Source organism: Onychomys torridus, chromosome 6 (genome assembly GCF_903995425.1).
Source record: "Onychomys torridus chromosome 6, mOncTor1.1, whole genome shotgun sequence".
Classification (NCBI taxonomy): Eukaryota; Metazoa; Chordata; class Mammalia; order Rodentia; family Cricetidae; genus Onychomys; species Onychomys torridus.
This window is the reverse complement of record NC_050448.1, coordinates 82,020,171-82,041,778: the sequence shown is the minus strand read 5'-3', so window position 1 is coordinate 82,041,778 and position 21,608 is coordinate 82,020,171. Positions and strand designations below refer to the sequence as shown.

At 51.5% G+C, this 21,608-nt stretch overlaps 1 protein-coding gene across 1 annotated transcript; it reads right to left on the bottom strand.

The window, feature by feature from the left end:
• Positions 1 to 5,722: 5,722 nt before the first annotated feature.
• On the bottom strand, positions 5,723 to 16,398 carry Alx3 (ALX homeobox 3). Its single transcript, XM_036191444.1, has 4 exons — positions 15,977 to 16,398; positions 10,638 to 10,954; positions 7,163 to 7,291; positions 5,723 to 6,782 (listed from the first exon to the last, which is right to left on the bottom strand). Exons 1-4 carry the CDS (start codon positions 16,251 to 16,253, stop codon positions 6,474 to 6,476), a joined length of 1,032 nt encoding a protein of 343 aa, XP_036047337.1. The 5' UTR covers positions 16,254 to 16,398; the 3' UTR covers positions 5,723 to 6,473.
• Between the last annotated feature and the right edge of the window lie 5,210 nt (positions 16,399 to 21,608).

Here is a 21,608-nt window from a genome sequence, read left to right as displayed (position 1 = left end):
CTCATAGCAGTCTGGGATTGCTTTAGGGTTCTGGGTCCTGGGATTCTAAACTACTGGCCTTGCTGTAGCTTCTGTAGAAACCTCAGGTTTCTCAGGATCACACTCTGGAGCTGTCCTCAGTCAAGCCTGTTAGTGCTAGGTTAAAGGGTTAGCTGATTGGGTCTTCATTGGAACGGAGGTGTTTGGGACAAAGAGGAAAGTTGTGTGCTCTCAGCAATCAGTTTCACGGTGGGAGAGTGGTGGAGAGAGCCTGTGGCTCCTATAGGTAGCTAAGGGAGAAACAAGGGAAATGTGTCAGTTTGAGTCCTCAGGTACCTGATCATGTCTGCCTCAACCTTCTTTTCCTTCAGATTCATCCTCCTCATGACTTTAGTGACAAGCTGCTTTTTCATAATTCCTAGAAGCTCCCTGTAGGCAACATGCAAGAGATCTTAAATCTCTAATGGGAGAGTCTTGACTGATAAAGGAAATATTCCAGGGCAAGTCTGTCTCGTTGGTGTTTAGATTCAATGCCTGCTGGGCCTCAGGCTCTGCTTTAATGTGGCAGCATGGTAATAGTCAGGTGGAAAGGTCAGGACTCAAAGTCACGTAGCTTTATGGGATGGAAAGTCCCTATGACTGGCTCTTTTCCCCTAAAGTAACCTGCACAGGACAAAGAAGTCCTGTCATTCTTGTGTGCCTGGTGTATCTGCTGCTGCTTGCTGGAACTTAGAGGAAGTACAGATGCTGAGATTTTGGTCTGGGAAGGTGGGTTTTTACATTCTTACTCCAACATGCATCTAGGTCTCTGAAATTGCTTAGCCTGAGGCATTGACCAGCCCTGCTTCTCTTTGTAGACTTCCCCAGACTCTTTCTGCCTTACAGAAAAACACATGAGGCCATTGAACCTGGGCTCGTGAATCCCTTCATCTTTAGATTCAGGCCGGGCCCCAAGGAAGGGAGCAAAGCAGCTTCCTCACAACTGTGGTGTGTTACTGGCATGTTGGCCCTTAGAACCCAGGTCCTTGTATGTAAACAGCTTGGAGACAACCCAGTTTCTGGCTATCATCTCATCTGGGTGACGAGATGGACATGAAGGCACTCTGAAAATGGCTGAGTTACACAGGAGGGTCCAGTGTTCCTTAATGTACCAAGGGATGGATTACCCCAAGGCTTGTATCATCTCAAAGGTTCACTTACTGGAGGCTAAACAGGGACCGGATGCACTGTGAAGTGTCTCTTAGTCACATTTTCTACACAGTAGTGATTCACAGAACATCTGTTGTAATAGCCCTGTTGATGGTTGCTCCTCACTGTCAACCTGGCTGGGTTTTAAATCACCTAAGAAATGCACTTTAGGGTGTGTCTATGGGACATTTCTGGAGAGGTTTAGCTGAGGAGGGAAGACTTATCCTAGATGTGGGTGCCACCATCACATAGTCGAATAAAGAAGAGGGAGAAAGTGGACTGAGCAACCACATTCGTCCCTCTGTTTTTCTGACTGTGAACAGACAACGTGTGACCAGCCACTTACACTCCTTTCACTGCGCCTCCTCCATGATACCTGTGTCCCTTGAAACTATGAACCAAAATAAACCCTTCTTTAAGTCGTCTTTGCCAGATATGTTGTTGCCATAGCAACAAGAAAAGTAGCTAATGCACCATGAAAGGTAAATGCTGCCGAAAGCCCAGTTTTGAAGATGTGCAAACTGGCACAGAAGGGGTGAAGAACTTGCCCAAGGGCATCCAAAAGTAAGGGAGAGAGCCAGGATTCAAACACAGTCTCTGCAGTTTCCATGTACTCCCCACCCCCACCCTCTTAATCATTGCCATCCCTTGGCACTGGCTGCCACTGCTCAGTTGTTCATTTGTTTACCATACTTACTTGGTATTGGCTCTGACTAGGTCCCCTAGCACAGAAGATTCATGGCAAACGTCCCTTGCTTTAGGCCTTAGCTGGGCCACCCAGGCTTAGCCTTGTTTTAGCTATTGGCTAACCCTGATATACCCTCACAGTGACTTGGGTTACTGCTGTGTTTTGGTTTGGTTTGGTTTGACACATTAGGGGTTGAATCCAGGGCCTTATACATGCTAGGTAAGCACTCTGCCACTGAGATACATCCGCAGCACTCTCTACTTTTTATTTTAAGGCAAGGTCTCGATAAGTGTACACAGTCTACACAGTCTGGCCTTGAACTGACTTGCAACTCAGGCAGGCTTTGATCTTGTAATCCCCCTGCCTCAGCCTTCCAAATAATTGGAATTACAGGTCTGTGCAATTTGGTCTAGCCTCGAGCCTCAGTTTATTTCTTTCCTTGTCTCAGAGGACTCCTATGCTAGCGCCCCTGCTGTACTTTGTTGGGTTTATCTCTCTGGAGGCTGTCTTCCTGTCGGCTCTGTAATGAACTGATAACTTAATGGCACAGTAGCGGCTATCATCATTTGGCACTTGGCACAGTTAGCTTTAGACCGGTGCTCTAAAAAGGGGTTTGCTCCCTTGGGAGTCAGACAGCCCTGGCTTTTTCCCCTTCTGAGCTACGGGTCTCACTGTGTGGAGGGTCTCACTCTGTAGTCCTGGTGGCCTGGAACTAACTTCATAGTTTGACTCTGCCTCCGAAGTACTGGATGAAAAGTGGGTGCTGCCACACCCACCTGGCCCTGTCTTTAATCCACGCCTTGACCTTTACTCACTGAATATCCTTGAGCTAATGGGGCTCCAAGCCTCATTATCTGTAATGTTTGCCTTAGTGATAGCAGCTGTTGTAAAGACTGAATAGGGTAACAGGTAATGGAGTCCCATATACCTGGCTGACAAGGGACAACTATAAATAGGTAAGCATTGGCATTGCTGATACCCTTCTAATTCTGACCTGTGGATTTGCATATACTTCCTGTATGTCCTAGAAAACAAGTCCTTTAAGGACAAAACTTCCTCCCATCTTCTGCTCTGGGCCAGGTGCTGTGCTAGGATAAGGGAAGGTCCAGGTGAAGAGGGTAACCAGTCTGCCCTTCCATCCAAAGGTCCCACCATGGGCTCGAGAGCCCGGGTCCATGCCTTCCTCTTGGACAAGAGACTGGGCTGGGGAGCCCTACAGTAATGAAGTGGGAAGGGAGCCAAGGAGGCTGGGGTGAGGGTAAGTTATATGCTTCCTCAGCTGGGTCAGGAAAATGTCTACTCAGGTCCTGTTAGGCTGGTTCTGTTCCTGTCTGGGGCTGCAGAGAGTCTGCACTTTGGGTTGGTAATTCAGATTGATGTATCCATGCCTGAGGAAGGACAACTAAATACCTCTGATGGGAAACAGTCTCTACTGCTGACTGAGGTAGAAGTCTGGGTGTAGTGGTATTTGCTCCACCCATGACCTTGGACCTGGACTAATGTGTCATCTTGGCTAGGGCCCTGCAGTTCTTCTGTGGAGTCAATGCACTCAGCACAACTGAGATTTAAAGATGGAATCCGTGACCCTCCTACTTTGTTTCTTTGGCATAGCCTCCTGGTGTACACCACCACAACTAGCATAAGCTTGAATCTGTGCTTGGTTCTCAGTGGGACCTAGAAGAGCCTCAGCAAAGACAGTACAAGAACTCTCCTGAAGTTGGGATTCTGGGTAGAACCACTCCCTTTTCCCCAGCCAGGAGTGAGTAGAAACCCAGCCTGACCTTGGTAAACCATAGGCTCTAGCTGGGAGTCTTGGATCACCTCTAGAGTGAGCTTGGAGGCAGAGTATCTGGAGGCCTGGGGGCTGTGTCTTAAAGGCATGGAGGAGGAGGGGTGTATGGCTAATGGGAAGCAGGTGAGGGGCTGTCTGTGCCCCAGCCAGGGGACAGGCTGGCTGGGATGACCCAGTCAGTGGGAGGACCTGTCAGCTCACAGATAATCCCATGAGACAGGCTCCGGGGTGCCCATTCGTATTCATTATGTGTGAAGTGGGCGGTTGTAAAGTTAGCTTTCTCTTCATTTAGTTGTCACTGGACAGAAAAATATGAGCTGTGGGCAGATGCACCTGGATGGGAGCCAGTAGCCAGCATCCGGCCTCCCTGTGCCCTCCCCACAGTCCCTCGAAGTATTGCCCGTGGCCTCTAGAGTCTACCACTCTTGCTGACTTGATCTTGGATGCAATGTTATTTTCTTCTGTCTGGTCCCGTGGTCTGTAGTTCAGCTCCTTTTGCTTGAACTTCACAGAGTCTACTTCTCTCCTTCCATCTTTCTTTCTAAACTTTCTAAACGAGGAGAAAAGAAGTGTGTGTTTCTTGACCATTTGCTGTCTCTGGCATAGCACAATGCCCGGCATGGGGTAGGGCTTCAACATCTTCCTGTATCTCTGGTCAATACCACCCCACAGACTGTGGCCCCAGACTGCAACAAGGAAAGTGAGCTGAGCAGCAGCACTCCTCCGTGCTTCCTGACTGTGAGCACAATGTGACTAGCTGCCTCACACTCCCGCTGCCATGCTTCCTTCCAGCAGAGTGTAAACTGTGCCGTAGCCGGGCAGTGGTGGTACACACCTTTAATTCCAGCAGACTAGGCAGATCTGGGTTTAAGCCCAGACTGGTCTATAGAGCGAGTTCTGAGACAGCCAGGGCTACACAGAGAGACCTCTGTCTCTGAAACAAAACAACAACAATAACAAACCTGTGCTGTGAGCCAGAGTAGGTCCTTCCTTCCTTAACTTGCTTTTGTTGGGATTTTTGTCTCAGCAAGAGAACCAGCTAACAAAAACAGCTCTCTGGTTTTTGTAGGGCCTAAGGGCCAAAATGTCACTGACCATCCCTTGGATGAAGACATTTCTAGTGAAGTGGTATGTACCCTGGAATCAGAAATGGGGACTTGAGCCCCGATCCTCTGACTGACCGGCAGGTAAAAGTCTAGGAGGCTCATCCATGAGTGGTAGCTCTGGATAGCCCTCTCTCTCTGCCAGTGTTGGAAGAAGGAAGTTACCAGAAGCTTTCTCTGGGAAAGGAAGAGAGAAGGAAGATACTCACTGCTATGGGGATGCATGGCCACCTCATGGTAACTGTCTTGGCTAGGAAATTCAATCTGATGGAAGACTTGTTCCCTCCCTGGAAATAAGCACAGCATTGATGTGTCTTTGTGTGCTTGGCTTTTTCTGTGCCTAAAAGATGAGGCATGGGGTGGGGGATGGCTGAGCTGAGCTGAGTGGAATTCTTCTGAGCAATGTGGTTGTGTTTACTGGGAGGGTGGGAGGGCCAGGCCTGCTTTTTTCCTGCCTTCCAGGCTCCAAAGATAAGGCAGGGGATGAGGGATAGAATGGGTAATACTCTAAAACCACAAGAAAGAGTTCTGGCTTTTGTCTCTGCCCCACAGCTCAGACATGCTCTCTGGGGCATCTGGGAGAAGACAGCTGCCCCACCCCCAGCACTTGGGGTCCCGGCCCACAGGCACTCAAAACCTCCATAAGATCCCTGTCCTTCCATTCTCTCCGTGGTCAGTTCAACCACAAGCTTTCCTCAACTTCTTACTCCTGTTCCCACCTCCAAATTTCCCTGCCAAAAAGCCCTGTCACATTAGAGCCTCATGGGTCCTGCCAAAGTCACCTAGCTTCTGCAGATAACAGAGCCAGACATGGCATACATTGACCTTGAGGGTTCTGCCACTGACCCTGCACCTTTTATTAGAGCCCCCTGGATTCTTGTCCCACAGGAGAGCTTGGTCCAGCCTAGATCAAAGATACCGGTTAACCCCAAAGCAACCAAGGACCACACGCCGGGGAGAGACAGCCACCTAGACTGAAAAACACCTCTGTGTTTATTACTACAAAACAAAAGCATCTTTACAAAAATAGGGATCCGGGTCTCAGGGGCTCAAGGATTGGAAAAATCTGTTTTATTTTGATCAACATCCAATATGGTTTCTATGGCATAGCCCTGGCCCTGATCCCTTGAAATTTAATGTTTGGTGAGATTTCTTCCCCCACTTGGAGAAAATGACTCCACAGTATGTTGGCAGACTGGGCACAGGGCAGAAAGAAGTGAGGGATGCTTGGAGCAGAGGGGACTCCCACCTTTTACTAAGCCGATTTAGCCTTGTGGGCACGTGTCAACTCTGGGCGCTGAGCGAACGCCCCCTGGTGGTAGAAAGGCAGAAGCGAGGCCAGCCCTAAGTGCCACAGAGAGCTACTTCCTGCTCAATCAGCATCCTCCTCCCATCTTCCTGGGCTGGATCCCAGGAGTTAGAAACCGTCCTGAGGAAACAGGACATCGTCTGTCACCTTTTCTCTAGCCCAATTTGAATGAAGGGACCCAGTTTATAACTAAGAGTCATTCTGCCTGCTTTGAAGTCTCTTTCTCCTAGGCAGCCCCACCTTATCTTAAGAGATAAGTTCCTGTAGCCTGTTCCCTGAAGGAGGCTAAGGGTCCCAGCTCTTCTGCCAAGCTTCTGAAACCACCCGGGATACGGAGGCAAAAGGGTTTGCTGTCTGGTGTCCAGGTAGAGCTGGATGAGGAGCAGGCAGCTCAGTCTGTGTCCAGGTAACCCATCACGTGGTCCAGTTCAGCAGGCTGGGGGGCTCTTTGGGCTTCACTCTGAGCGAGACGAGGCTTGGAGACTTGTAGTCACCATCCGGAGAAGGCTCAAAGCTGTGCCCTCCCAGGGCAGGAGGAAAGCCATGGATGGAATAGATGCCAGGGTGGGCTGCAGGGGAGGCTGGCACTCCCATGAAGCCAGCCACATTTCCATGGGAATGGGAGTACGGAGACATGCATGGAGAGGGGATGCCATCTGGAGACATGAGGCAGGGCCCCCCTGGGCTCCCAGACCCTGGACTGGGCCACAGGGAGTTCTGCAGCTGAAAAGAGAAGGAAAAAGGAGGGTTATGAGCTGCTTGACCCAGAAGCTGCGTGCCTTACCCTGGTGGCTCTCTCCTGGAAGCCTCCGAAGCTTTCTAGAAGTCTCCACTAGGCCCAGGGTCATCCCCCCTACTTCCCATACTGGCATCCAGGATGTCCCCACCATGGCTTCTCAGAACTATACTTTCTTCCTTAATTCTTCCATGTTCTGTATGTATCAGAGTAGGCAATAGCCCTGCTCTGCAGAGGAAGAAGTGATTTGCCCACATTACGCAGCACCCAGATGCTGCAGCTCCCCCTCCCCCAGAGCACATGTTCTCACTGGCAACCCCACAGGTCAAGGACAGGCCTCACGGAAGGGAGGGACTAAAGGTCTCACCTGAGGATGGCTGTCAGTTCGGGGCAGCACAGAGATGTCATAGGCCGTAGTGAAAGGGTTCCGCCCCTCCTGCATCTTCCCATAACGCTCACGCTTCCGCCACTTGGCTCTGCGGTTCTGGAACCAGACCTGGGGACCATTGGGGAGGGTTAAGGGATGCCAGAGCAGCCCTGAAGACTGGAGCCTAATGGGTGAGGGTAATCACTGAGTCCTTTCCTGGGATCTAGAGCCAAGCCAGAAAATCCCAAGTGGTAGGAGCTTAGAAATCCTCACTGTTCCCAGGGCCAGTGGAGCCTGGGACAGGCCCCATTCGAGAACAGTACTACTGGCCCCCAGGGCCCCCAGCATTCCCTAGGCTGAGTCACTCTCTTCATGTCCAGCCTGGCTAGGTCTTGTCACAGGGTTAGAGGGGAAGGGGGCTTATGGGCTCAGGATACCTCCTAGGTGTGCCAATGTGTGGGCATTCGTCTGGTTGATCTACCTTGTAACATCCAATGAATCAAGGCATTTCTATTCAGTTAAGGCATTCCTGTTCAGGTCATGGTCCTGTTTAATCCCTCAGTGGCTCCTTGGAAACCCTGACCTGGAGTCCATTTCCTAAGCAAGGCTCCTTAGGTCTCTACTCTCTCCACAGTCTTAGGTCCTGGCAGGCAACAGCACTTGGCTCTTCCTAGATGCCTCCCAAGCTCCCACCACCTCTCTTTTAAGATACCTGCTGTGGTTCCTTCCCACCTGTGAGTAAGTTTCCCTGTCCTGGACTATCTGTCTCTTCAACATATCATCCAGGCTGGGTTCTTCTAGAATGTCCTGACCTTTCTCAGTGTACTCGTCACATTCTGTGCCCCTGCTCTCTTTGGGAGTCTACCTCTCGATTATTTATGAGTTCTTTGCAGGTGAGGGGTCCTGTGTCTTATACTTATCTGAGCATACATGTGATTAATATGGCATATACCCGATCCTATTTCATTTATTTGTATTGGTATAGATAGTTTGACTTCTTTCATTTAATGTCGTGTCTGCTATGGAATAGATGTTGGTAATATTGGAACCAAACCAAGGTGGGTGTAATGATACACACATGCCTGGAATTCCAGAACTTGGAAGTGGAGACTACAGGATTAGGTGTTCAAGGCCAGCTTCACATACTGAGTTTGAAGCCAGTCTAACATACTCGAAGCCCTGCCAAAATCTGAACCCCAAACCAAAGCCAAAATGAACCACACACAAACCATCACTGTTTTCTAGGGATGCATCTAGAAATAAAAATAGAAAAAAAGCTGTGTATGTGTGTATATGTGTGTAAAACCCCACTACCCTGTTTGGGATGAGGGCATCCCTAGCCCTCATATATGCCTTTTTCCATGGTCACCTCTACTCACATAGGCCAGTACCTTGATAACTGCGCATCCCCTATTCTCCTAGCTTCCAGGTTGTTGGGATTCCAGGGTAGGCCTGGCCATATAAGGAGTGTCCACCGTGAATGCCCTTCTCTCTCCTCGCCCTCCTATTTATTGGGAATTACTTTCCTGTCACCACCCACTTCCCCTGGAGCCTCTCCACTGTGGACCTCTGCCTGGGCTTGGGACTTCGCCTCTCCATTGTCACATGTGTGTTCTTAATTAGCCCTCTTCATGGGGTGGGGTTTATGGTGAGTATCATGGTCCTGCCAGAGAAGAACTTCCCTTTTCTCCAGGGCCTTGGTGGTTGAGGAGGCTTCTGGACAGTCCCATGACTACTCTTGTATTCCTCCAGGGTCGAAAAGGACTAGGAGCTAGGCCTGGGGGCGCATGCCCATAGCGCGTGTTATTGCCAGCACTCAGGAGGATCTTTAGTTTGAGGCCCTCCTGGGCTGTTAAATGAATCCAGGGACAGCCTATGTTCTAGAAAGAATGAGACCCTGTTTCATAAGCACCCCTCCTCCAAAAGTTAAAAGAAAAAGAAAAGGAGGAGGAAGAAGAGGGAGAGGGTCTAGGAGAGGAATGAGGGAAATGCCCCCCCCCCACACACACACACTATGCATTTCCACAGGGAGAAGCAATTCAGATACCACCCCAATACAGCATTCCAGAGCCTCCCTGTTCTGGACTTCCTTACTTATAAAGTCTGGGTTGTTCTCATAGTGTGGAGACCTTGGCGGACAGTCAGATAAGACAATTTTAGCTGCCACCTAGATGGGACAGGAAAGCATGGGGACACAGCAGAGGAGAGGAAACCGCTTTAGCCCCTCTCTGGTTTTGGATCTGGTTGTCAGGCCTGCTTTTGACCGATGGTGCTGGCTTTGGTAGAGCAGCCTGTGGGGCCCCTCAGTCTCTTAGAGCTGGCCCCCACCTTAGCATCTTCTCAAGTCTCTGGAAGGGCCCTGTCCTGGCAGTGATAAACAAGGGTTTCACTTCTCTTCCCTCATGGTAGGAGAGGTAGATTCCTCTGCCAGGGTAGTGACCTCACCTTTCTCTAGAACCCCAAACACCCCTTCCAGGGCCTCCTTCTCCTCCACTGGGAAGCTTGTTCTAACCAAAGCACGGATCAAAGCAAGGCCACAAGTGACCAGTCTTCCTCTTAAGCCAGACTCTTTTTTTTCCCCCAAGACAGGGTTTCCCTGTGTAGCTTTGCACCTTTCCTGGAACTCACTTGGTAGCCCAGGCTGGCTTCGAACTCACAGAGATCCGCCTGGCTCTGCCTCCCGAGTGCTGGGATTAAAGGCGTGTGCTACCACCGCCTGGCCTAAGCCAGATTCTTAATGAAGGCCCTTCCCATCTCAGTCCTGCTAGTCACTTCCATGTTCTCCATCACTTCCAACCCGTTTGGGCACAGCTTTCCTTCTCCCTCTCCCAGCATCCTCTCTCCTGCTTCCCTACTGGCTGGGTTCCCCACTATGGGAGGCAGTGGTCATAGCCAAAGGCCCCGAAGGTTAGTTTCTGTACAGAAGAGCCTGTTGGAGTAGGGAAGGGTTCCTGGTCAAGTCTTCCTAACTAGAAGCTGGTTGTTGGCTCATGATGAGTCTGACACAGCCTTCAGTGACCTTCCCGCTCTTGCCAGCCACCTCAGAAGCAGCACTGATGCATGCTCAGCACTCACTTCTTCTAAAATGCTGCCCAGCCGGTGACCCTCAAAGATTCTCTGGCTTGCTGCTGGCAATTCCTTTTCTAAAAGTGGGCAACAGAAACACCAAATCATCTGGCTAGCTAGTAAATAATAGAGGACTCCCATATAGATATTTGGACTCCAAGAGACCATCTGCAAATCTACGCCTAAGCCCTGACCCAATGATGTATTTCATTAGAAACAGAGAAGAGTCTGTAGCCACAGTAGAGCTGAGCATGAAGGGTGAGCTCTGGAGGCCAGCCTCCAGGAGGACCTGGCCAAGGTGACTCTGTGAGACACTAGTGCCCACCTTTCCTAGCTCTTCCTCCTTGGTCTGGTCCATGGCCTGAGTGGCTGTGACAGCCAGAGAGTCTGATGCCCACTATGGCCTCACCTGTACCCGGGCCTCAGTCAGGTCCGTGCGTAAAGCCAGCTGCTCCCGGGCATACACATCAGGGTAGTGGGTTTTCTGAAAGACTTTCTCCAGTTCTTCCAGCTGGAATGTGCTGAAGGTTGTGCGGTTACGGCGCTTCTTGCTCTTGCTCTTGGCCAACTCCATGGAGTCAGGAAGTCCGGGAGAAAGAGGGACACGCAGGCTGGCCAGACAGGGTCCTGGGGAACCTTGTACATTAGAGGGCCCGTCTCTGGGGCCCCCTCGGCAATCCACCGGCAGCTGGGGGAAGCTGGCGGCTTTGGAGGCCTTCTCCTCAGCTGCAATGGAAAACACAAGAAGGAGGATGGAAACCTAACAGGGGGTTTTGTGGGTGGAATAGAGGGAGGGAAGGAGCACTGAAGCTTTAGTCTCCTCCTCCTCCTCCTCCTCCTCCTCCTCCTCCTCCTCCTCCTTCCCCTTCTCTTCCTCCTGGCAGCCACCCTCCCTGGGAGCCTGGCATTCAGAGGCCTGACTGCTGAGCCTCCAGCTGGGGAGGGGGCCCTAGGGAACCATGTGCTCTGTGGTCTGGGCAGATCTTCTGGGGCCAGAGGGGGGTTCATTTCGGGGAAGTGCTCTGTGGTGGTGTCTCCCACAGGGTGTGGAGGTGCCAGGATTGGCGCCACAGCAGGGACTGCCACCCCAGCAGGGCCAAGAGTGGGGGCAGGGGTTAAGGATGGGGTGGTTGACATCTCCCAGCCCTTCTAGAGTGCTCTCTTGTTCTTGCTGTGCCGGCCTTGGTTCCCAGGCCCTCAGGCTCATGCCTCTGCTACCAGAGCATAGACCACCTCTGGCTGGCTTCCCTGTGCCCCATTCTTTGAAGCCCAAGTCTCACATTAATATTAATTTTCCCAACTCTGGGGTATGAAGAACAAGCTGGGACAATGATGATTCCATGGGGATTACCTGCCTTCATTCATCCCTAAGTTGTGATGTCAGGGCAAGAACTTAAGCTCCAGCTTAAGAAAGGTGGAGGCCAGACAGGCTGTGCTTTGGAGGAGTTCTGAGGGGCCAGTAGCACAACTCCCTTTCCCATTACCCTCAACAACTTCTGCCCCTCTCTCACGTCAGGGGTTTCTGAGTGCTTCCTTGTCACCTCCAGTAACAGGCAGTGAGGGAACAGTTCCCAGCAGCCTCACTGATATGCTCTCGCTCAGGAACCCCATATGACTGACCTGGCATGGTGAAAAATAGGTCCCCACAGTCAAACCCCACCCTTCCCCTCTGGAAAAGACCCCCAGCAGTGTCCCCACAAAGTTTCTCCTCAACGGTCTGCTGGGATGGAAGCCATGACAAAGAGGATGCCACAAAGAGGCCCTGCTGACTCAGAGGGCTCCTTCTTTGGCCCCAGGCCCATCTCCAATGGGGGCCTGGCCCTCAGGAGGCCTAGCTAGCTGGCACCATGAAGCAGTTTTCTTCCTGGGGACTTAATGTCAAGATCATAGCTATGAATGTGTGTGAAGAGGGGTACACTGAGTCAGACTATCTGAGTCCCTATCTGGAAGGCAATTTGGGTTAAATCCTTTGCAGCTGCAAAGTGGTCGAGGACTCCCTCAGGACCACCTAGGCTGTGAGATAAGCTTCCCATGTGTGTCCTGAGGACCTAGGACAGTCACACAAGGCCTGGCCTCTGGCAGCACCAGCGAGTAGCAACAGTCTCCTTCTTGACCCACAGGCAGCACAGGGTGGAATTGTACTGCAGTCCTGGCTTACATTCTGCACCCCCTCGTCACATTTGGCTAGGAAGGAGGACTCAAAGAAGTCAACCTAAATCATAAGAAATTGTCAGAGGGAGTCAGGATCTTGGAATGGGTCACCCTGGAGATATCAGGCCCTCAAAATGGCCTGGCAGGGAAGAGCCTTGGGGTCTTGGGTTCTCAGGGAGGTGAGTGAGGGTGGACTTCAGGCAGAAAATGAGTGAGAGGAGCCCAGGGCAGGAGCTTGGAAGTACTGACTTCACTACACAGAGCTCCCAACGTCTTCTGCTTCCTTACCCCCAGTGTCTGTTCCCATAAGAGCCAGCTCACAAGAAATACTCCGATCTAGGGCCCAGTCACTTGCGTTGGTGATCTTGAGCCCATAAGCTTGTAAAGTCAAGAGATCAAAACACAGCAGAGCAGCTATCCCCTCCAACAGAGGCTAAGCCTGCTGACCTCTGCTCCTCTCTCATGCCTGTTCTCCACAGTCCTCTCCAAGTGACAGACAACTGCTTCCCCTCTCCACAACTGTTTCCCTAAAACCTTCCTGATCTAGCCGGAGGACTCCAGGGCCAGAGCCACTTTTCAGAGATCCCCAAGCAGCTTCCTGAGTAGTCAAGCCTAAGGAGAGCAGAGACGGAAATGGGGAAAAGGGAGAGTAACAGGAAGGGTGTCCAGGAGTGGACACCGGCAGTTTAAGCTCTCCAGGGGAAGGTCGTTCTGTTAAGGAGGGCCCATTTGAGGTTTGAACTATTATCAGTTACTACAGCACACTGGGGGTGGTCCAGAGAGAGTACTCAAGTTGGTTGTTGGTCACTGGGAGCCTGAAGCAAAGTGTAAGGAGTGTCCTGAGCCTGTACACCCGCAGGAATGCAACAGCTCTCTGAGTGAAAGGCAGGTGTGAGGACCCGGACCTTTAACGAACCAACGGGGGTCAGGATTCTTTATCTCTGACCTGGCCTTCAAACCTGTGCATCCCTGACCAGGGAGAAGCGCACCACAGCCCTACCACATGCTGTCTCACGCCACCGCAAGCTTGGTTGGTGAGCAGCACCAATCCTGGCTGCTCCAAAGTCCAAATTGTGGCATCCACTGTTGTCACAGAATCAGCCACCTGGCTTTCAGCATTCACAGCCGCCTTGCTCTAAGGTGAGCTCCTTGTTTTCTGTCATCCTGCTGGGGTCTCTAAATGAGTCAGAGTAGTCTCTGAAGCCTGGGCTTCCTCAGCTCTGACCATAATAAGCTAAGCGCCAAGCTCCGGGACCCCAGCGAGATGGTAGTGTACTCCGCAGTTTCTTAGTCAAGGACTTAAATTCTCCCCATCGGCCGGGGCTTAGGGCTGTGGACCTCAACTGAAGCAGGTGGGTAGAACTCCAACAGGAATCGTTTCCAGAGGATTCGTTCCCTGGTCAGAGAGCCATGATTAGGGACAAACTGGCAGCCCTGGAGAAGCCTGAAGGAACCATCCCTGCACACACAGGTACTACCCGAGGAGAGTGCATGGGTGGCTGGAAAGGATGAAAAGAGGCCCGGGTCCGGAGAAGGGCAAAGCGCTTTCTGCAAAGTGCGGCCAGAGGCAGCCCGGATGCAGACACCCCTCCGGGTTGAGGGAGAAGAGATGTGAGTCAGGCTTGGAGCGAAACAACCAGGTCTCAGCAAAGACTAGCCAATGCTCCTCTGAGACCGATAGTTTAAAGTTTGGGACATTGGTGTGTGTGTGTGGGGGGGGGGGGTTGGGGGTCACCTTTACTAAGGATCCACGTACAACCAAGACCAGAACTGAGGAGTTTCAGTCGAGAGGGAGCAGTGGCCAGGATCCCAGCCCAGGCTCGAGCTCGCTCGGCTGCGCCTCCTTTGCCTTTGGCCCGTCCCTGGCACAACCCACATCATTAATTTTCCTATCTCATTTGTTCCTATTTGGTGTGCGCTATCCCTTTAGGAAGTACCCTCTTCTTTCGTTTGTTCCGTTCTCTCTCTCTCTCTCTTTCTTCCTCATTTACCCGCTTCGTTCGATCTGCTGTTTGCTCTTTTCGTTCGTCCATTCACTCCCTTTCGTTCTTCCGTCCGCCACACCGATTGACTTCCCCTGTTACCTTTGTTCTTCAACCTCTAATCCGTTATTTTGTTCAACTTCCTCATCTCCCTTTGGGTTGTTGCTTTCTTTCTTTCCTTTTCTTTTTAAACTTTCTTTTACTTTTCTTTCTTTCTTTCGCCACATTTCGTTGCGAGAACAGACTCGCTGCCCGATGCTTTTCGACAGGCGCCCAACCCCTTGGCTGTCCAAGAACCCGAACCGTAGGTGCAGGATGCTGTGCAGCGGCCGGGATGCTGGACTGTGGGGTGGGTGCTGCCGGGTGCGATACCGACCCAAGCGGGTACCTGTCCCTGGCGGTGCTCTGGCCACTGCGCGGATGCCGCCGCCGCCGCCGTCTGGCAGGGATCAGAGGAGCCAGGCCAACTGCTTCTCATTAAGTCCCAACTGTGGTTTTTATCAGGAGAGCCTCTTTCAAAGGGCATTAGATGCGAAGCTCCGCGGACTTGCTCATTTCCTCCGGTGACCCCAACACACCTCCCGGGCCTTCCCTGCACACTCCCACCACCCTGACCGGACGAAGGCCGGAGGAGGAGGCGGGTGAGGCACAGGCGATTGCCGCACGGGCGGATCTCCAGAGATCCAGCTCTGAGTCTGGGCCGCGAAATGTGGGTGGGCGTGGGCGCGGAGACTCTCGTGGGTCAGCGGGTATAGTGGGCGGCAAACTAGTCTTGCCAGGCCCGGCCATTCAGGCACATTCTCAGATAATGGCACGGGCTACCCGTTTTAGCACACAGGGCACTGTCTCCGGAGCGGGAGGCGCCTTGGGGTTTAGGAGTGTCCAAGGCCGCTTCCGACGGCTCAGAGGTGGCGATTCGGTACCAGGGTGCCAACTACAAGGAGGGCAGCCATCCCCGTGCAGGGGGGGGGAGGCCGGGTTAGTCTGAGAAACAAGAGCATAATTATTCGATCTTGACAACGGTCCCGGGCACCGAAGTGCATCAGCCACCGCTACTTCGCGGAGCGTCTAACGGCCACGGCGGCACCCTTTCCTGAAGAGGCTGGGCCCGACAGGGAGAGCTGGGTAAGTCCAGGCCGCAGCCCTTCGCTGAGTCCAGCTTGGCCACTAAAGTCGAGACACAGCCTCTGCGCCCTCAACGGGCGCCAGACACAAAAGCCGAGCGCTTCTCTCCCAGCGTCGAGGCCCAGCGAGGCTCCCGGGCCCTCGATCCAGTCCCGGTTTCTGGGTCGGTGGCAGCAGAGGCCCGGCTCCAGATGAGCATGATCTCTCCTTTCAGGTTCTGTCGCCTTCGGGGCCGGAATGGGCCCAAGATCGTGACCACTCTAGCCTCCTTTGACCTCCCGCCCCCGTGGCCACCGCGCCGGGGACACGGGCGGCTGTGCCATCCCCACCGCACTGGCCTTGCCTGCCCAGGCCGGTAGCGATCAAACGAGGGAACCGTGGGAAATGCGAGACGGGCCCAAGGTTGGGAAGCAGGAAAGCGGGAGAGGGGTTCAGGGAGACGAGGAGGGACCGGGGGAAGGGAACGACATGGGATCGGGCTACTGGTTACCTTCCGCGGGGCCCTCGTAGAAGTGGCCGCCGTTGAGCACCGGGCCTGGCCCGAGGTCCTGCAGGTACTTGGCGGGCGGCTTGGCGGGCTCTGGGAGGTACGGTTCCAGGGGCCCGCAGGCCGGGAAGCGGCTTAGCCGGGGGCCGCGGGGTGGCGCGGGGTGCAGGTGAGGCGCGGCGTCGGGAGTCCCCTGGGGGCCTGGAGGCTCGTCCCCCGCGGCCGCATAGGGACCCGCTGCCGGCCCCACCGCGAAAGGCGCGCAGCGCTCAGGGTCCATGCCGGCTCCGGGCGCACAGGCCGCCGGGGCTCCGGGGCTCCTGCTACCCGCGCGGCCTGTGAGCGCCTGCCAAGGGGGAGGGACCTGGGCTCGGGGGCGCGGAGCCCCCGGGAGCGGCGCGCGCCGCGGGGGGTGGGGGGCAGAAGAGGGGGCCGCGCCTCTGACTTAATGCTGGAACTATCCACGTCACGTGCGGCCCCGCGCGGGTTAACCCCTCGGAGCCCAGGAACCCCCTGATTCACCCCGAGCCGATATCACAAGCAGTTGGAAGAGAGGAAGAGGAAGGCTGCTTCCTTTGGAGGGCAGAATCCCCTTTGTCTACCAGTTCGGGTGAGTCTTTGGCTCTGAGCTACACCCTGAGTCCTGATAGCCATCTTAGTGGCTCTTGTCCCTGGAGAGGTGAGGCAGTGTGGGTAGACGCCCTCCTCCAACATACTCTCTGAGGCCTGATCTGACCTCGTGGGCATGAGAGGAGAGCCCCCTACAGTGGTTGAGCTACAGGTTTCCTGGCTCTTCTTGCTGGTAGCTGGAGGAAAAAAGCAAGCACACCTCTCTTAGACACTTGTTTTGCACAGGCATATCAGTGATTGGAGTGGAAACAGCTCTAAACTAAGTGGGGGCTTGGGAAGCTTGGGCCTGGATACTATCATTAATTTGCTAGGGTGTCTTGAACCCATCACTTAGTGTTTTCATCTGACTGTGGAGGTCCTTCTATATATTAGTGGTGAGTTCCAAAGCCAGGCAGGCCAGAGCAGACAGGTTCCCAGGACTTCACGGTGGTCTGCCCAGGTAGCTGTTGAGTCAGGTATGGAAGAAGTAGAAGGGTCATTGTCCTTCTGAGCAGCATGAAATGCCTTTCAGAGTGTCCAGGGACCCACCGCAAAGGGACAATTTCAGACCTGCTATTTTGGACATAGCGAGGTGAGGTGAGTCTCCCCACCCAGCCCAAAGGAAACCTGGGATTAGGGTATAGTTTTAGCTTTTCTGAAATAGAACAGCCCTGGCTGTACCTAAGATTTGGGAAGAAATGCCAGAGGTCCTTTGGACCCTAGTTTAAAGATTCCTTAGGTCTGGGTTAAACCATTTATATTTTTAGTGCCCCTGGAGATTAGCGAGAGGGGTAGGGAGTCAAACGTCATTTGTATTTCATTTGAATTCTCAATTTTTAAAGGAATCTAAGAGGCCTGGTGTGAACACCTCCCTCTTCCGTTGGAGGCTTAGAGGGGGTTTCTTGGCTGTCCTCAGCCAGAGTTGGGCTGTAAATCAAGGCCAAACAGGAACCAGAAGCCTTGCGTCTCACAAGGAGTCATTAAGCCATTATTAAACATACCGTAACTTCTCTGAAGCCTTATTGGCTTAAACACCACATTGGAGGCATTATGGCCATTAGGGCCCCTAATCACAGACTGCAGGCTGGGCAGAGATGGGAGCACCTGGGGCTGGTATTTCCAGCTAGGGAAGCTTGGCTCCAAATGACGTTTTCCCTCTGCCTATACCAGAGGGGAGTCCACTGGATCTCAGCTGTGGATGCCATTAAATTGATTACTAATAAAAGTTTTCAGTGCTTGTCAATTGGATATTGTTGACTGTCTAAGAGACTGTACCATTTCAGGACATCTAATCAACAAAGCTACCAAGCACCTTAATTTAGAGGATGAAAGTGTGACACAAGAACATTGTCACTACCAAGTTAAGACAGCCTGGATTAAACGCTGAGCCATTTGCCTCAGTTTTCTTATCATAAAAATGGGCCACACACCTATGGACATGGGGTATTTGAGAAGCACTTGTGTTTTGCTGTACTGTGTTCATTTGCTGACAATAATGATTTCTCAAGAAAATGGGAAGATTCCAGGGTTCTATCACTAAATCTGTGGAAGTATCCTGACTCCAGATCGAATGGCCCTAGCACAGGAGCCAAACAAAGGATTCTGTTGCCCCACAGACCTACTCTCATCCCAGCCCCAGAGATTCCTCCTGACATTCCTTTGCTCTGCACAGAGGCCATTTCCACGCTGTCATGGTGTTACTAACTGAACAAAGGAGACAGGAGGGCCTAGATGACAGCTGAGGTCGGTGAAGTTACCTCTTCTGGAAGGGTTTTCTCCCAGAACTGTGGAGAATAAGAAGCCCAGAAGAGCCTCTCCTGCTCCCCTTAAATCACCGATCCAAATGCAGGCCTTTGTCTCCAGTTGAGAGCAGTCTGGTGAAGCAGGTGCATAGATAACACAGGAGAACTTCCAAGGTCTAATTTTCCTCCCTAGGTGGCCTGGGAGTTGGGAAGCACTGGGAGACCCAGGAGCCCTCACTTCATAGCTGTGTGCATGTACACAGTGTGCTGGACTTAGCTCAGATATCCAGCATACACGGATTTATGTATGTTCACAAACAACCCATGAAGTAGGCACAATTATTAGACCACCTTCACAGAGTAAGAGAGCAGATTGTTCAAGGTGGACAGAGCTAGTTAGTATCAGAACCAGAATTTGCTCTCAGATCCATTCTTCCCACCCTACAAGCTCTCTATTCTTTTTCAGCTAACAAAATAAGGTAGAAATCATTTCTTATACATTCTGTTTTCCCAATGGAAAAGCTGGAGCTTGTTCCCTAAAAGGAACTTGAGACCAGATGGGGACAGAGGTAATTTGAACCGAGCTGCCCCAGTGGCTTCAGGAACACCAATTGGCACCCAGCTATGGTGGCCAGAAAAGGCAAGGGAGCAGGCAGGGGTTGGCTTCTGCTAAACGGAGACTGAATGAAACAGGTCTAACACCTGAGTGGTTTTAAGACTAATTTGGATGTGGGGCAGAGTTTTAAGAGGATTCATGAATTTACTGTTCATGCTGTTCAATAACCATTGAATTAATAGCATTTCTCACTGATCCATTCTCAACAGAGTAAGAGATGAGCCCATAAATGATCCAGAGAATTCTAGGTCCTGTAATTAAAAAAAAAAAAAAAACTTTATTAAAGAAGTTCTCCACTTGCCAAGTAGTACAAGTTTTAAAATGGAAATGATACTTTTATTGATGATTGTTGAATTATTTCATCTCCCAGGAGGAGATGACAGTTAAGAGACAAAAGGTATCCTTGTTGCATGGGGCTTAAGCTTTGTTGAAGTGAAGAGGGTCAGTGGCATTAAGCACACCATCTCTTGGATGTGAATTAGTGGGGGTCAGTCCTAGCTCCTAGTTCAAGTGTAAGGTCAGCTCTGTGATTAGGGAAACAACAGTTCCAGCTACCTTTCCCCTTTATTTTCTCCATCCCTCTGTCTCTACCCCATGAAGTTGAATATCATTCTGTGATGACCAAAAGGAGCTAGAACAACAGTACAAATGGAACCTCACATTGGAGAATTTCTCAATAAATACAAGACTGCCTTCCAGTTGCTTGTTTTTCCCTTGGAGGGGAAGATAGTCAGCATTGCTCTTGTTCTATTTAGACACTGAAATCCAAATTGATCCTTATGAAAATGCCGGGTTTGGGAGCCCAAGTGGATTGTTTCTCATTAGCTACATTCTTCCTGGAAGGTCAGGCTAAGGAATGGTAAATAAACCTAAAGATCCGGTGTTCCTCGCCCATGGATGATACTTTTAAGAAAGGTTTGTATTGTGGGAACTAGGATCCTTGACTAAGTTTTAACAATGTAGGCTGGACCCTATGCTTTATAGGGTGAAATTTCTGGCGAGTTTAAGGACTGTTTTTCCTTTTCTATCAATTTAATGTGTTTGATTGAAAAGCCCCTTAAACTCTCCATACCTAAGTTCTATACTACAAAAGTGTGAGGAATTATTCTTGGACTGAGAGAGCTAGTGTTTATACAGATGTTTCTTGAGCCTAGATCTACCTTTGAGCACTCGAGTGCACGTACGTGTGTGTGTGTGTGTGTGTGTGTGTGTGTGTGTGTGTGTGTGTGTGTTCTCTCTCTCTCTCTCTCTCTCTCTCTCTCTCTCTCTCTCTCCCTCACCAGGGTTAGGTGGAGTGGAAGGAGGGAAGCAGAGGTAGAAGAACGGCTGTAGTGTGGCTGTGTTGGAGGACCTGAGATAGTACTGCTGACTGGCTTTTTTGTGTGTGAAAAATAAATGAATTCTCTAGCAAGTGCCCCATGTGGACCATGTGCCACGTGGTGGAGGAGTTTTATGAACTCATTCTTGGTATAAAGCAGAAATGGGCAATAGTCGACTTTGGGGGAAGTTCTAACACCTTGATTAATTGTATGCAATGATGTGTGTTCATCAAACATTTGTTCAATGCATGCCACATGGCCGAGAGTGGGATTGCACAGAGGATCAGGCCAGAGACAGTACCACTTACATCCAGGGCCTTTCCAGACGGTTAGGAGAAGGATGCAAAGCTTTATCTCACAGAATATGATTGTGTTCAGGAAGCTGTAAGGGACTCACAAGAGAGATGCCTAACTCAGTAATGGGGACAGCAGGGGACAGGCAGTCATGAGGTACTACTCTAAGGTTGAAGGTAGAGGGGGGGTTGCCCAAGTAAAGGTGAGTGGAGGGGCAGAAAGAGTAGCTCCCAGGTGAGAGAGGAGGCCATTTGTGGGACCCCCAGACATGGTGAATGTTGCTGGGCCTAGGCCGGAGGAGGAGGAGGAGGAGGAGGAGGAGGAGGAGGAGGAGGAGGAGGAATCCACAGAATCTAGAGACATTCCAGAGAGCAGGAGGTTGGTTCCAGGGGCATCAGCTTAGTCTCTAGCTTCAAACACTCTCTTCACCCACGGGAAGAGGAGAAAGCTCCAGTCCTTAGGAATTCAGTCTACTCCAAGAGGAGGGCCCCCAAGACCAGCACCCAGCCCAGCAGGCACACATTAAGTCAGCAGAGAAACAACAATGATAAGAAGACTGAGACCAGAGAGCCAGAAAACATACTCCCAATGGAAGCCTTGAAGTGGAGACATGAGTAGAAAGGCAGAGTGTGTGATGTGGGCTAGGCGGGTCCCTCTGTGCAGCCTTCTGTGGCGGGATTTTGGCTCTCACAGAGAATGCTGGCTAGGGCACCTCTTGAACTTATTTCAGCAGGAAATCCATTGGTTCCAGAGTGCAGATTCCAGATTTGTTATTTTATAGGGCTAATAAGTATGTAATTATCACATTTGGGGCCCTTGGAAAGAAATGCAAACATATACCCCTGAACACCCTGAGAGATGCGAGTGGACCTACCCAAGAGTTCTTGGAGGAACTCTTCACCACATTTCAGGTACGCCCACTCCAGACCAGAACATGCCAGGGATAAAGGGAGAGAGCTGAGACTGGGTCTTAGCTTTAAAAGGAATTGGGAGGGACACACAGTAGCAAGTAGAAGAAGCTCTGCCCAGCTTTCTCAGTTCCTCTGGAATATTTG

Coding starts and splice junctions, on each gene's coding strand:
- Alx3 (XM_036191444.1), bottom strand. CDS start 16,253: ATGGACCCTGAGCGCTGCGCGCCTTTCGCGGTGGGGCCGGCAGCGGGT. Junction 10,955..15,976: donor CTACGAGGGCCCCGCGGAAG/GTAACCAGTAGC, acceptor TTTCCATTGCAG/CTGAGGAGAAGGCCTCCAAA. Junction 6,783..7,162: donor GAACTGACAGCCATCCTCAG/GTGAGACCTTTA, acceptor TTCTCTTTTCAG/CTGCAGAACTCCCTGTGGCC.